This window comes from Aedes albopictus, chromosome 1 (assembly GCF_035046485.1).
Source record: "Aedes albopictus strain Foshan chromosome 1, AalbF5, whole genome shotgun sequence".
In the NCBI taxonomy this organism is placed as follows: Eukaryota; Metazoa; Arthropoda; class Insecta; order Diptera; family Culicidae; genus Aedes; species Aedes albopictus.
In genome coordinates, this window is record NC_085136.1 from 39,457,427 (window position 1) to 39,470,650 (window position 13,224).

The window sequence follows — 13,224 nt, forward strand, 5'->3', positions numbered from 1 at the left end:
CAGACATACCGAATTCGAATCGGTAGCCACGGACAGGCTGAGGAAACTTCAACGCTAGACGAGGACAAGCCAGCCATTGGAGGACTGAAGAACAACTAGGCACTGGGAAGTACAAACTCCCAACCGAGCTTCTCAAGTACGGTAGCGAAAAGCTGTATCAACTCTTACAACGTATTATATTGACGATATGGGAACTGGAAGAACTGCCTGCTAGTTGGTGGGACGGTCTCATTTATCCTTTTTTACAAGAAAGGGCATCGACTAAAGCGCGCGATTTGCAATGAAATAACACTTCTCAATTCAGCGTAGGTACAACTTTTGAAATTTTGTCGCTCTTTCGAATTTAAGTCAACCTTTCAACCTTTCAACACAGCAGCATAATTTTGATGCGGAGTAAGAAAACAAGAAGACTATAACAGTCCCCTGGCGGCTGTTTGGAATATGAAGCTACTGACATAAACTTGCCAGAATTTTAATGTTCCGACCAAGTTCCAACGAGCATCTTGAGCTGCCTTCAAACTACAATAAGTAAACTATGAATCTTGCTTGAACTTCTGCGTGAAGTTTTGATCCAGTTCAGTAAGGTTTCATATAAGCATAAATTAGCCTCAGTCAGAACGATCAATTTTGGACGTGGACCTCTGGTAACCCTAATCGCACCACATCAACGAGGTACCACAACTCCCCGCACGCGGTCAACCACGGAACGACCAGCCGAATAAGAATCGAGCTGATATCAGCAGACTCGCCAGTCGCCACAGTAAGGGAACGTCCATAAATTACGTCACGGAAAATTGCACATTTTCAACCCCCCCTCCCCCCTATGTCACACTTTTTGTATGAGACCTCTGAAATTTTAGTATGGGTCGTCACACTTTGCTTAACCCCCCTCCCCCCTAAAAGCATGACGTAATTTATGGATGTTCCCTAAGAAGAAAGTCAGTCCCTCTCCAACAAATCACGTCCGAACAGGTCCCTTCCGAAATTCAATGAACTGTAGCAGCATCGTTGACCGTCGGAGTCTCTGTCGTCGTCGTCGTTTTGGCCTGGCCTGGGTCATCGTCATCGTTGTCGTTGTCGTGGTCGTTTTCAGTTGGCGGGAAAGTTAACTCCGTGTTCTGAACTCGGCAAGTGGGCTCGTCGGTTGGTCAGTGTCCCTTAGAGCTTGATGGTGGAGAGGGAAGGGGGAGCTGTTTTTGAACACTTGTGTGTAACCGAGTTGCAGCACGGTACGGTGGTGTTGTGGAACTGTGGCTGGGTTTTGCTACCTACTCTACTCTGCTCCGAGCCGCTGGGGGTTTTAAGTAGGTTTTAAAGACGACGTGCACGGGGAAGAAGTGAAGCGATAATGAGAAGTGTTACAACAACAGCTCGGCGGTGGTGTTGGGCCGTTTACATATTTGCTAGTCCTTGGCGACAATTCACTTTGGGATAATTAATTGTCTGCTAATAGTGTTCACATTGGTGCTAATATTTTAGCTACTAATTTACAATGCTAATAGAAAATTCAAGCGGTAGAGTATCAGTTTCGTTCAAAATGGCGTCGAATGAAGATGGTTTCGCGAACGCGTTGAATATTGTGTGTGATTTGGTGGAAGAGGAAATTTTGAAAACAACATCGATTCGGAAGAAACGGAAGCGCTCGAAACGGAAAGTGTGGGTCAGACCATGGATTGCACGTCGAAAAAATCTTGGATTCAGCGCCACATTACTTTCCGAGATCAGAGAAGAGGACCCAAAATCCTATCGAAATTTCTTACGCATCAGTCCGGAAAAATTTGACGAATTATTGAACCTGGTTGAGCCATACATAACAAAAAGTGACACATTCTTCCGCGAAGCAATACCGGCAAAAGTGAAACTGGAGGTAGTCCTACACTGCAAATTTTGTTTGCTGGTATTCAGCAAATTTTGCTGATTTTTTTTGTGCTGATTTCATTCAGCAATATGAATTTACTGAATATCAGCAATTATTTTTCAACTTGCTGACCCATCCAGCAATTTTGACAGTTGATCAGCAACGTTGTGCTGAAGTTCAGCAAAAATTTTGCTGAAATTCAGCAATTTATTTTGCTGATTTTTTTTGTGCTGGAAGCGTTTCGAAAAATTTGGTGTGTAGCTTACCTAGCCACCGGATGCAGTTTTGGCATGTTGGAAGCCTGTTTTCGCATACCCAAGCCGACAATATCGAAGTTTCTTGTGCCAGTGCTTCAGAGTATTTCTAAGGTTCTCGGAAAATACATGAAGGTTTGTAATAAAAGGTATCCTGTTGATGTATTTTCTACCTAAAAATAACAAATTTCAGGCACCCTCCACATCCGACGAATGGCATGCGGTTTCAAATGGATTCGACAGAAAATGGAACTTCCCCAAGTGTTGCGGTGCTTTGGACGGGAAACACATCCGAATTCAATGTCCTCCTTGTAGTAATAGCAACTACTTCAACTACAAAGGCTACTTCAGTACGATTCTGTTTGCCCTCGTGGATGCAAATTACAAATTCATGTACGTTGATATTGGCAAAAATGGCCGAGTCAACGACGCTTCTATCTTTCGTAACTGCAGCTTGAAGAAGGGTATTGAAAACGGAACGATTGGATTTCCACGCGGAAGTATTTTGGTTGGAGATGATGCTTTTCCGTTGTCAGCTTATCTGTTGAAACCGTACTCGCATCATGGATTATTGACAGCAGCAGAAATAATATTCAACTACAGACTCTCGCGTGCCCGGAGAGTTGTGGAAAACGCATTCGGAATACTTGTGTCACGTTTCCGAATTTTCACACGACCGATTGATTTGATTCCCGAGAAGGTAGATGAGATTGTGAAAGCTGCTTGTAGTTTACACAATTGGTTGCGGGAAACAAGTCCAACTACATATTTCCCATTTGGATGTGTCGACCACGAAGACTTGGAAACTGGTGAAACTATTCCAGGTAAGAATACATGCAGCGAGTTGCAAAAATCTGTTCTCTAGTAAATAGGATACAATATTTTATGCAATCATATTTTATTGCCCAGCTCTGTTGACTCATTAACATAACTGGAATGAGTTACAACAAATATGAATTAAGAAACTAAATTGCATAAAAATGCATACTTGCATTACATTCTATAACAAACCTATTATTCAATTACTATTTTCTCTCATTTAGGAACATGGAGGAACGAAATATCAGAGCTGGAATCAATGCAACCATCCAGCTCCAGAAACTACACTAAAAATGCAGCGTCAATTCGAAACGCCTACAAGAAGTACTTCATGGGTCCAGGTGCCGTTGAATGGCAGTGGAAGCAACTGAACCGCAAAAAATAAGACAGATCAAGTTCATGGTCATGGTTAATCAATAACACATATCATCATTACACATGTCATTCAACAATGAGAAATAAAATAATTGGTTCACAATTTTGTAGCAGTAGTTGCGACAAGAAAATAATCAAAAATTATATTGCGCTTCAGGATAAGTAGATCACAAAAGTATGAAAATTTTATTACATACTTATGAGAAGGTTTCTCTTAATTTAGTAGGAAGAGAGTTCAAAGAATGCTTAACTGATGCAGGCTGCCTAACTTTGGGAAAAAATCTTCTAAGAATTTTCTTAGGAACTTTCAGGACTTTGTGAGGAAAGTGCCTTGATTTTGCCTTAATATTCTGTTAGTTAATACAGGTTAATACGTTTTAAACTCATCAAACGTTAATTCAATAATATTTCGGATCAACAGAAATACGCTACATAGGGTGAGCGACAATTTAGGAGGGGGTTCTATTGTGTACACTTCCCTGCTACACAGTTAGATGCTGCTCCTATCTTACCGTGCACAAAAAATAAATACAATCATTGTTGAAAAACTGACCCGTGCAATAGCGGAATGTCAAAATAGGATCCCTTGATCAAATGAACCCGTACCCTACCTACCAACATACCACTTGCAGCGAGCCACCAGCCAGCATCAGAGACCAAAACCAAAAAATCCATTCGTAGGTTTACCTGTCTATAGACACTTATGTTTTGTTAGGATTGTTCCTGTTCAAAGCAGAGAATTTGTTATAGCTGTTCAAAGGGCAATTGCAGCCACACATTCCGGAATGCCCTGTACTTTGGGCAGTTTTGCTAAAAACGAAGACATAGTTGATGAAAATGAGAATTATAGCTACTATCAGTAATGAATTTACCCCACACACAACCCTTGAAATCGTGGATTTCTTATCAAAGCTATTTATGGTGAACGTAAACGAAAGGACAATGTTTACCAGTGGTAAATTACAACACACGAAAAACACACTTTCAAGGTTCCATCGCGTTGAGGATCGATGCATTTGAGCTGATTCGAGTGGTACCGTGTTTACTACAGTTTCACGAAAGTATTGATACGGTGTTGATATTGATATTAACACTCACGGGCTACGACGCGAACTCCTGTCAAATTTTTATTCGTGAAATGAGCGATCAGCTGATCCGAAACATCTCGTAAAATGGCTCATTGCAAAAAAGTTTTCACACACACGCCGCTACTCAAAAGTCAAACATGAGTTCCTGCTGATAGGTCAGGGTAGATCCGGGCAGACACTTTGCCGTATGTAGTCTGAATTTGATCTTGGAATTTGATACATTCTCGCTTAACTATTTAAATGGTCTGATCCTGAGAGTACTATCACGCACGCTAAGATCAGTTTACCCATAAATGAGTAGTTCATTTACCCATATTTAAGTTTTGTATGCATAACCTATTTTATGGGTAAATTATACCGATAAATATAGGTAATATTTACTCATATTATAATCAAAGTGACTTTACCCATATATGGGTAAGTTGTATTTACCCATATTTGGATGAAAAAATAAACATTGAGCGGAAACACTCGCGTTTGGTACGTGTTTTTTTTTTGCGGACGAAGTTTTTTAAGCTAAGTTTTTATTGTTTGGTCCTGCTAAGTTTAAGTTGTGCTAAGAATACACAGGCCAGGCAATTGTGTTCTAGGAATTCACCCGGTTTGACGGAACGGAACAACCTCCAGTCCGTCGGAGCATCCTCATCTACATCTGCTCCTCTGACTAGAACGTCCAGCCAGGCGGAACAATCCGTCGCGACGATAGCCAAGAAAGTAAGTATTCAGTAAACACCTCCGGAAAGGGAGAATTCCCGCTAAATATTTAATTTTTCAACTTTTCAGCTGTCGGCAACTCTCCGGCGAATTCCAGCCGAATTCAAGGCCGAATTGGAAGTGAACCATATTCGAAAAGTCGATCGCATCAGCGAAACAGCAGCATTTCCGTGTTCGATTCCGAACGTCGAGGGAATTATCCGATAGTTTAGTTCGAACAACCTCTGTTGTCCGGCGTAACAAAATCATCCTGGTCTACATCTCTTCCTTTGATAAGAACGTCCAGCCAGGCGGAACAGTCTGTCGCAACGACAGCCAAGGAAGTAAGTAATCAGCTAACATCTCCGGAAAGGGAGAATACCCGCTAAATCTTATTTTTTCAACTTCCAGCAGAACAGCATTCCCGTTTCCGATTGCGAACGTCGAGAGAATTACCCGATGTATTCCGGTACAGCGGAATAACCATCCGAAGCAGAAGCGCCTACGAATAAGATCCTACCCCGGTTCGTTCGACGGAACAACCTCCAGTCCAGCGGAACAAAAGCATTCCCATCGACATCCCTTCCTCTGACTAGACGTCTAGCTAAGCGGAACAATCCACCGCGACGATAGCAAAGGAAGTAAGTATTCGGCAAACACCTTCGAAAAGGGAGAATTCCCTCTAAATCTTTGCTTAAAATGGGTCTCATTACCTTAAATAAACGAGACAAAAAACATTCTTTTCATGTTTTCTTCGTGGTCTTTATCCGAAATAATTGGTGTCTGATTTTTTTAAAACTTCTCCCTAGCAATTTTGAAACAGCGTTTTATTACCCAAATTTGCGTAAAGTTTACTCAAAATTTAAAAACCCATATATGAGTAAATATTACCTATATTAATCGTAGACGCATCATACCCAAATATGGGTACAGTGCCTTTACCCATAAAATGCGAATGTGCACTTTTCGACGATTATGGGTAAACTTTACCCATATTTGGGTAAACTGACCTTAGCGTGCGGGAACCGAAATGTATTGGAACATTATGTGATCGCATTCATATTAAAGCGCAATTTCGTGTTCAGCCCAGTTTCGAGTTCAACAGGAATCGCTCAAGAAATTTCTTGATCGATTCCTGGCCGAAACTTTCTACGGTGACTGCCATTTGGATTGTCATTTCTTCGCAACTGCGTACTGCGATCGAAGAACTCACTTCCCATCGTTTCCCTTTTCAACGGATTATTTAAATATTCCGTAGTTCGCAAATCGCTCGTTCATGGCACTCGCATGGCTATTTCTCCTGGTTGACGTTTGCTCACTACCGCCATCTACTCAGTGGGTTTGCGTACCACAGCATAATTAGCATTGGGCGATTATGTTTGCGTGACTATGATTTTTATTGCATTTTGTTCCAAATAATATGTCTGTTTGTCTGTGCTACCACATTTTAAACTTGATGCATTTTTTTACAAAGCGAAGCATAGGAAATTAAATTAAAAGTTCTAAAATTCTAAAATTCTAAAATTCTAAAATTCTAAAATTCTAAAATTCTAAAATTCTAAAATTCTAAAATTCTAAAATTCTAAAATTCTAAAATTCTAAAATTCTAAAATTCTAAAATTCTAAAATTCTAAAATTCTAAAATTCTAAAATTCTAAAATTCTAAAATTCTAAAATTCTAAAATTCTAAAATTCTAAAATTCTAAAATTCTAAAATTCTAAAATTCTAAAATTCTAAAATTCTAAAATTCTAAAATTCTAAAATTCTAAAATTCTAAAATTCTAAAATTCTAAAATTCTAAAATTCTAAAATTCTAAAATTCTAAAATTCTAAAATTCTAAAATTCTAAAATTCTAAAATTCTAAAATTCTAAAATTCTAAAATTCTAAAATTCTAAAATTCTAAAATTCTAAAATTCTAAAATTCTAAAATTCTAAAATTCTAAAATTCTAAAATTCTAAAATTCTAAAATTCTAAAATTCTAAAATTCTAAAATTCTAAAATTCTAAAATTCTAAAATTCTAAAATTCTAAAATTCTAAAATTCTAAAATTCTAAAATTCTAAAATTCTAAAATTCTAAAATTCTAAAATTCTAAAATTCTAAAATTCTAAAATTCTAAAATTCTAAAATTCTAAAATTCTAAAATTCTAAAATTCTAAAATTCTAAAATTCTAAAATTCTAAAATTCTAAAATTCTAAAATTCTAAAATTCTAAAATTCTAAAATTCTAAAATTCTAAAATTCTAAAATTCTAAAATTCTAAAATTCTAAAATTCTAAAATTCTAAAATTCTAAAATTCTAAAATTCTAAAATTCTAAAATTCTAAAATTCTAAAATTCTAAAATTCTAAAATTCTAAAATTCTAAAATTCTAAAATTCTAAAATTCTAAAATTCTAAAATTCTAAAATTCTAAAATTCTAAAATTCTAAAATTCTAAAATTCTAAAATTCTAAAATTCTAAAATTCTAAAATTCTAAAATTCTAAAATTCTAAAATTCTAAAATTCTAAAATTCTAAAATTCTAAAATTCTAAAATTCTAAAATTCTAAAATTCTAAAATTCTAAAATTCTAAAATTCTAAAATTCTAAAATTCTAAAATTCTAAAATTCTAAAATTCTAAAATTCTAAAATTCTAAAATTCTTAAATTCTTAAATTCTTAAATTCTTAAATTCTTAAATTCTTAAATTCTAAAATTCTAAAATTCTAAAATTCTAAAATTCTAAAATTCTAAAATTCTAAAATTCTAAAATTCTAAAATTCTAAAATTCTAAAATTCTAAAATTCTAAAATTCTAAAATTCTAAAATTCTAAAATTCTAAAATTCTAAAATTCTAAAATTCTTAAATTCTTAAATTCTTAAATTCTTAAATTCTTAAATTCTTAAATTCTTAAATTCTTAAATTCTTAAATTCTTAAATTCTTAAATTCTTAAATTCTTAAATTCTTAAATTCTTAAATTCTTAAATTCTTAAATTCTTAAATTCTTAAATTCTTAAATTCTTAAATTCTTAAATTCTTAAATTCTTAAATTCTTAAATTCTTAAATTCTTAAATTCTTAAATTCTTAAATTCTTAAATTCTTAAATTCTTAAATTCTTAAATTCTTAAATTCTTAAATTCTTAAATTCTTAAATTCTTAAATTCTTAAATTCTTAAATTCTTAAATTCTTAAATTCTTAAATTCTTAAATTCTTAAATTCTTAAATTCTTAAATTCTTAAATTCTTAAATTCTTAAATTCTTAAATTCTTAAATTCTTAAATTCTTAAATTCTTAAATTCTAAAATTCTAAAATTCTAAAATTCTTAAATTCTAAAATTCTAAAATTCTAAAATTCTAAAATTCTAAAATTCTAAAATTCTAAAATTCTAAAATTCTAAAATTCTAAAATTCTAAAATTCTAAAATTCTTAAATTCTTAAATTCTTAAATTCTTAAATTCTTAAATTCTTAAATTCTTAAATTCTTAAATTCTTAAATTCTTAAATTCTTAAATTCTTAAATTCTTAAATTCTTAAATTCTTAAATTCCTAAATTCTTAAATTCTTAAATTCTTAAATTCTTAAATTCTTAAATTCTTAAATTCTTAAATTCTTAAATTCTTAAATTCTAAAATTCTAAAATTCTAAAATTCTAAAATTCTAAAATTCTAAAATTCTAAAATTCTAAAATTCTAAAATTCTAAAATTCTAAAATTCTAAAATTCTAAAATTCTAAAATTCTAAAATTCTTAAATTCTTAAATTCTTAAATTCTTAAATTCTTAAATTCTTAAATTCTTAAATTCTTAAATTCTTAAATTCTTAAATTCTTAAATTCTTAAATTCTTAAATTCTTAAATTCTTAAATTCTTAAATTCTTAAATTCTTAAATTCTTAAATTCTTAAATTCTTAAATTCTTAAATTCTTAAATTCTTAAATTCTTAAATTCTTAAATTCTTAAATTCTTAAATTCTTAAATTCTTAAATTCTTAAATTCTTAAATTCTTAAATTCTTAAATTCTTAAATTCTTAAATTCTTAAATTCTTAAATTCTTAAATTCTTAAATTCTTAAATTCTTAAATTCTTAAATTCTTAAATTCTTAAATTCTTAAATTCTTAAATTCTTAAATTCTTAAATTCTTAAATTCTTAAATTCTTAAATTCTTAAATTCTTAAATTCTTAAATTCTTAAATTCTTAAATTCTTAAATTCTTAAATTCTTAAATTCTTAAATTCTTAAATTCTTAAATTCTTAAATTCTTAAATTCTTAAATTCTTAAATTCTTAAATTCTTAAATTCTTAAATTCTTAAATTCTTAAATTCTTTAATTCTTTAATTCTTTAATTCTTTAATTCTTTAATTCTTTAATTCTTTAATTCTTTAATTCTTTAATTCTTTAATTCTTTAATTCTTTAATTCTTTAATTCTTTAATTCTTTAATTCTTTAATTCTTTAATTCTTTAATTCTTTAATTCTTTAATTCTTTAATTCTTTAATTCTTTAATTCTTTAATTCTTTAATTCTTTAATTCTTTAATTCTTTAATTCTTTAATTCTTTAATTCTTTAATTCTTTAATTCTTAAATTCTTTAATTCTTTAATTCTTTAATTCTTTAATTCTTTAATTCTTTAATTCTTTAATTCTTTAATTCTTTAATTCTTTAATTCTTTAATTCTTTAATTCTTTAATTCTTTAATTCTTTAATTCTTTAATTCTTTAATTCTTTAATTCTTCAACCGAATCAACAATAGAGTTAATAAACTATAGAGGACGAATGTCGCTGACGTCGCCACCGCAACATCTCTTGCTGGAAAAGATAGGGAGGGATATAAGTGTCAAAGCGAAAAAGTATACAGTTTGACAGATAGATACCCGACATGTTTCGGAACGAGAACAAAGGGAACAGCAGCGACATTCGTCCTCTATAGTTTATTAAATAACTCTATTGAATCAACCGAATTCAACCGAATACGCGAGAAAAGGTAATGCGACCACCTGAGAGACTAGGACAACCCATGTTTTCAGATCTTACTCATTTTAGTGTGCGTTTTTGTCAAGAATGTGTAACTCAAATGCTTCGTGTTTATTTGATGTTTAGTAATTCCTTGTTTTGTTGATGTTCTAGCCGGTAAACTTTTAGCTCTTTTATGAAGAATTTGATTTAGTTTAAAACCCATGTGAACTTCCCAAAAATAAGAATTGGTACGTAGCACATTTGTCGGATAGTGTTTCTTGCTTCTGACGCATTTATATTATTTTTTAGAGTCTCAGTCTAACTACAAATTGCGCTGTGGTGATGGAGAAATAATGGGAGATGCAAATATCAAATCAACAATTTTGAAAGGCCCGATAAACTACAGACGAATTCCTCCAAATAACAGCAACGTTCTCTCCGAATATTCTTATACATTTATGCAGGCTCAGGTACATTTTTTCATAACTTGAGCTTTTTTTTCAGGTGTGAAAGGTTCCAGACTATTGTGTCAAGTATTTTTCAATTTGCATGAGATTTATTTAATTGTTTGTAAACAGGATCAAATTTGAATTTCTGAATTGCAAGTCCGATTCCAAATATTGTTGGTAATTGATTCAAAGTTACCAAAGCACTGAGATTTGGGGCTCTTCACTAACTTCAATACAAGATTTATGCAATCCTCCCACAGCGGAGAGCTGGCCATGTCCTTGCAACAGCTGCAGCTGAGGGATGGGAAAGGAAGATTGATTAGTTAGACACCTAAGGGGCGATTTCTTCACCCTGGCTTAAGCGTTAAGCTAGGTTTACCTGTATGGGTAAAACTGGCTTACCGGTTAAGCCGAGGTGAAATAATCGGCCCTAAGAAAGGTATGCAGAGACCTCTGCATTCTTATTATCGGAATACATTATTTATCCCGATATGATATACCTAGATGATATTGATCGCCTGAAAACAAAATATTTTGATGTAACGTTAAATGGAAAATACTTACCACTGGGGAGACTACTTTCATTCAATACTACATGCACTATCAGAAATTGTTTTATTTCGAAAATCTTTAATACGAAAGATCATGAAAATGTTTCACATAAACTAAAAAACGAGTTCAAACTGATAGATTAAAAATAAAATAAAATTCATACCAACAAAACGAAACAAATGTTTCTTACAAAAAAATAAATAAATCAAAATCAATCAACGTAGGTTCGAAGGTTCGAAGTTGTGACATGACATCGGAAAAGTGCTTGGAGTAGCAGATCTAGTGAGTGTTCCCAAATGATGATTGGATCAGCTGAAAAAAACAATGTTTTGTTTTTGAATATATTACGAATATAAATGCTATCATACCTGTGAAAGTTTATCTCCTGCTTGGGTACCACTGCTCGGTTGGGATTCTCCAAATCCAGAATCAACCAATTCAGATATAATAATCGGCTGGTCGAACTTGTAATATTCTGGAGCTTGGTTTATCTGGTCTGCATTAATCTGTTGCAAATAAATTGGAACAGATATGTTTTGGTAGTACGGGACTATTGGCGTCGAAACCCGGATTTCCGGATCAGCGTCATTCATTTGGCTCGTCGACGGATCATTTGATGCCAGAGTATTCCCTTCTTCTTCGGCCACCGTGTCGACTTGCTCATTCGTCAATTCACCAGGACCAATGAAGAGCATTTCGTCATACGGATTTTGAAATGCAACTTCTCTGGGCGAGTCTGCTGTCGGCGACTGAGGGTTTGGCGGAGGAGTAACAGGTGGTTCGCGGTGATAATCATCCCTTCTTGTGAACGATGGAGATTCCATTGATGATGCACGGTCGGCCGGTTCATTACTGGCAGTCATACGCTGTTTTTGCCGACTCGATTCATACTCGATTCGTTCGAGAGCAACCATTCTCTGCAGTTTGTCCTGCAGCACCAATGCTCGTAGCTTCGGCATGTCCCTTAGTTGCGCAGCGAGATTTAGTCCGAAGTATTGGAATTCATCCTGAATAGGTGGCGACACAGATGCACGGATGTTGTCCAATTTATTTAGCGCTGACGTTATGTGCGGAGGAACATTTTCGTCGGAGGTCGCTTTCGGTTTCACAGAGGACAATGCAGAACGGCGCTTCCGTTTCTTCGGAGTTGCGAGACTGCGAGTGAAACTCGACGACGCTACCGGAGACTTACGTTTCTGTCCGGCAGTTTGAACCGGACTATGCTCTTCCGATCCGTATTCTTTATTATATTCCTCCTCGTACCGCTTCAGTAGGTCAGCAGGGTCATCTCCCGATTCCGAAGATGATATTGATTGATAAAGCTGATAGTCTCGGACTTCGGGCTCAATCAATAGATCTTCGACAGACTTCTTCGATTGTTTGCAGGTGGATTTCTCGGGCTATGAATAGAAGGGGCATTATTGTATACCGGAAGTTTCAAGACAAGAAGAACAGAAGTTTTCCGGAACAGTAAATAGAATATATGTACTTACAATGTTGCTGTACGATTCTCTGGCTTCGCATACCGAAAGAAACTCGTGCGCTGTCTTGTACCACGAAAGCCGGGTGTGATAAACGTCTGCTGTTCCTGCGCCGGACTTTTTCGAACTGCTCATTTTGTTTTTTTCGATGTTGTAGGTATCACGGACCACTTTAATCCTCCTTTTGACCTCATCCACGGATTCAAGGTCCATTGCTGCACGGATTGTTTCCAGGGCCGCCAGCCTTTTCTGCTTATTTTTATACAGCTCGTGGCTGTAGTTCCACAGCAGCTCATGTTCCCTGTAGAGCCCCAGCAAGTGGACAATTTCGTCACTTGACATTCGCTTCTTTCGAATAGCCATTTCAAATTTCACCGATTTTAAAAACTCACAAATTTCCACGACGACGGCGGCGACAGCAGCGAGCGCGAGGACGAGCGAAGCAAACTGAATGAAACAAAGTTGTTTGTGTGTGTGCGGCACAATCGCAGAGATGCCAGTGTGTGTGACAGTTATGATTATTGTCTGCTAGTTCTAGCGCGAAAATCAGAACCTTCTAAAATAATCATGATAATTTTATTGTCTGCTAAAAAGTGTTTACACTGTGCTAATTAAACGCTACTAGCGCCAGTTCATGCATTGTCATGTAGTTTTAGCAAAGGTGTAAACGGGCCATGTAGGTTGGTTGCAGATGAAGGCAAGGAGGCAGGATG

The 13,224-nt window shown here is 34.3% G+C and overlaps 1 protein-coding gene and 1 long non-coding RNA gene across 2 annotated transcripts; both read left to right on the forward strand.

The window, feature by feature from the left end:
- Positions 1 to 2,272: 2,272 nt before the first annotated feature.
- LOC109432247 (uncharacterized) lies at positions 2,273 to 3,316 on the forward strand. Its single transcript, XM_029875120.2, has 2 exons — positions 2,273 to 2,936; positions 3,156 to 3,316. The coding sequence occupies exons 1-2, from the start codon at positions 2,273 to 2,275 to the stop codon at positions 3,314 to 3,316; spliced, it is 825 nt and encodes a 274-aa protein (XP_029730980.1).
- A 1,546-nt stretch (positions 3,317 to 4,862) lies between these two features.
- Positions 4,863 to 5,780, forward strand: LOC134284824 (uncharacterized). Its single transcript, XR_009995956.1, has 3 exons — positions 4,863 to 5,108; positions 5,178 to 5,431; positions 5,502 to 5,780. It is a non-coding gene; the product is annotated as an uncharacterized LOC134284824 (long non-coding RNA).
- The last annotated feature ends 7,444 nt before the right edge of the window (positions 5,781 to 13,224 follow it).

What these genes read in the sequence shown, in the direction of transcription:
- LOC109432247 (XM_029875120.2), top strand. Translation starts at nt 2,273, where the DNA reads ATGTATTTTCTACCTAAAAATAACAAATTTCAGGCACCCTCCACATCC. An exon ending in AACTGGTGAAACTATTCCAG is followed by an intron (nt 2,937 to 3,155) that starts GTAAGAATACAT and finishes TCTCTCATTTAG; the next exon opens with GAACATGGAGGAACGAAATA.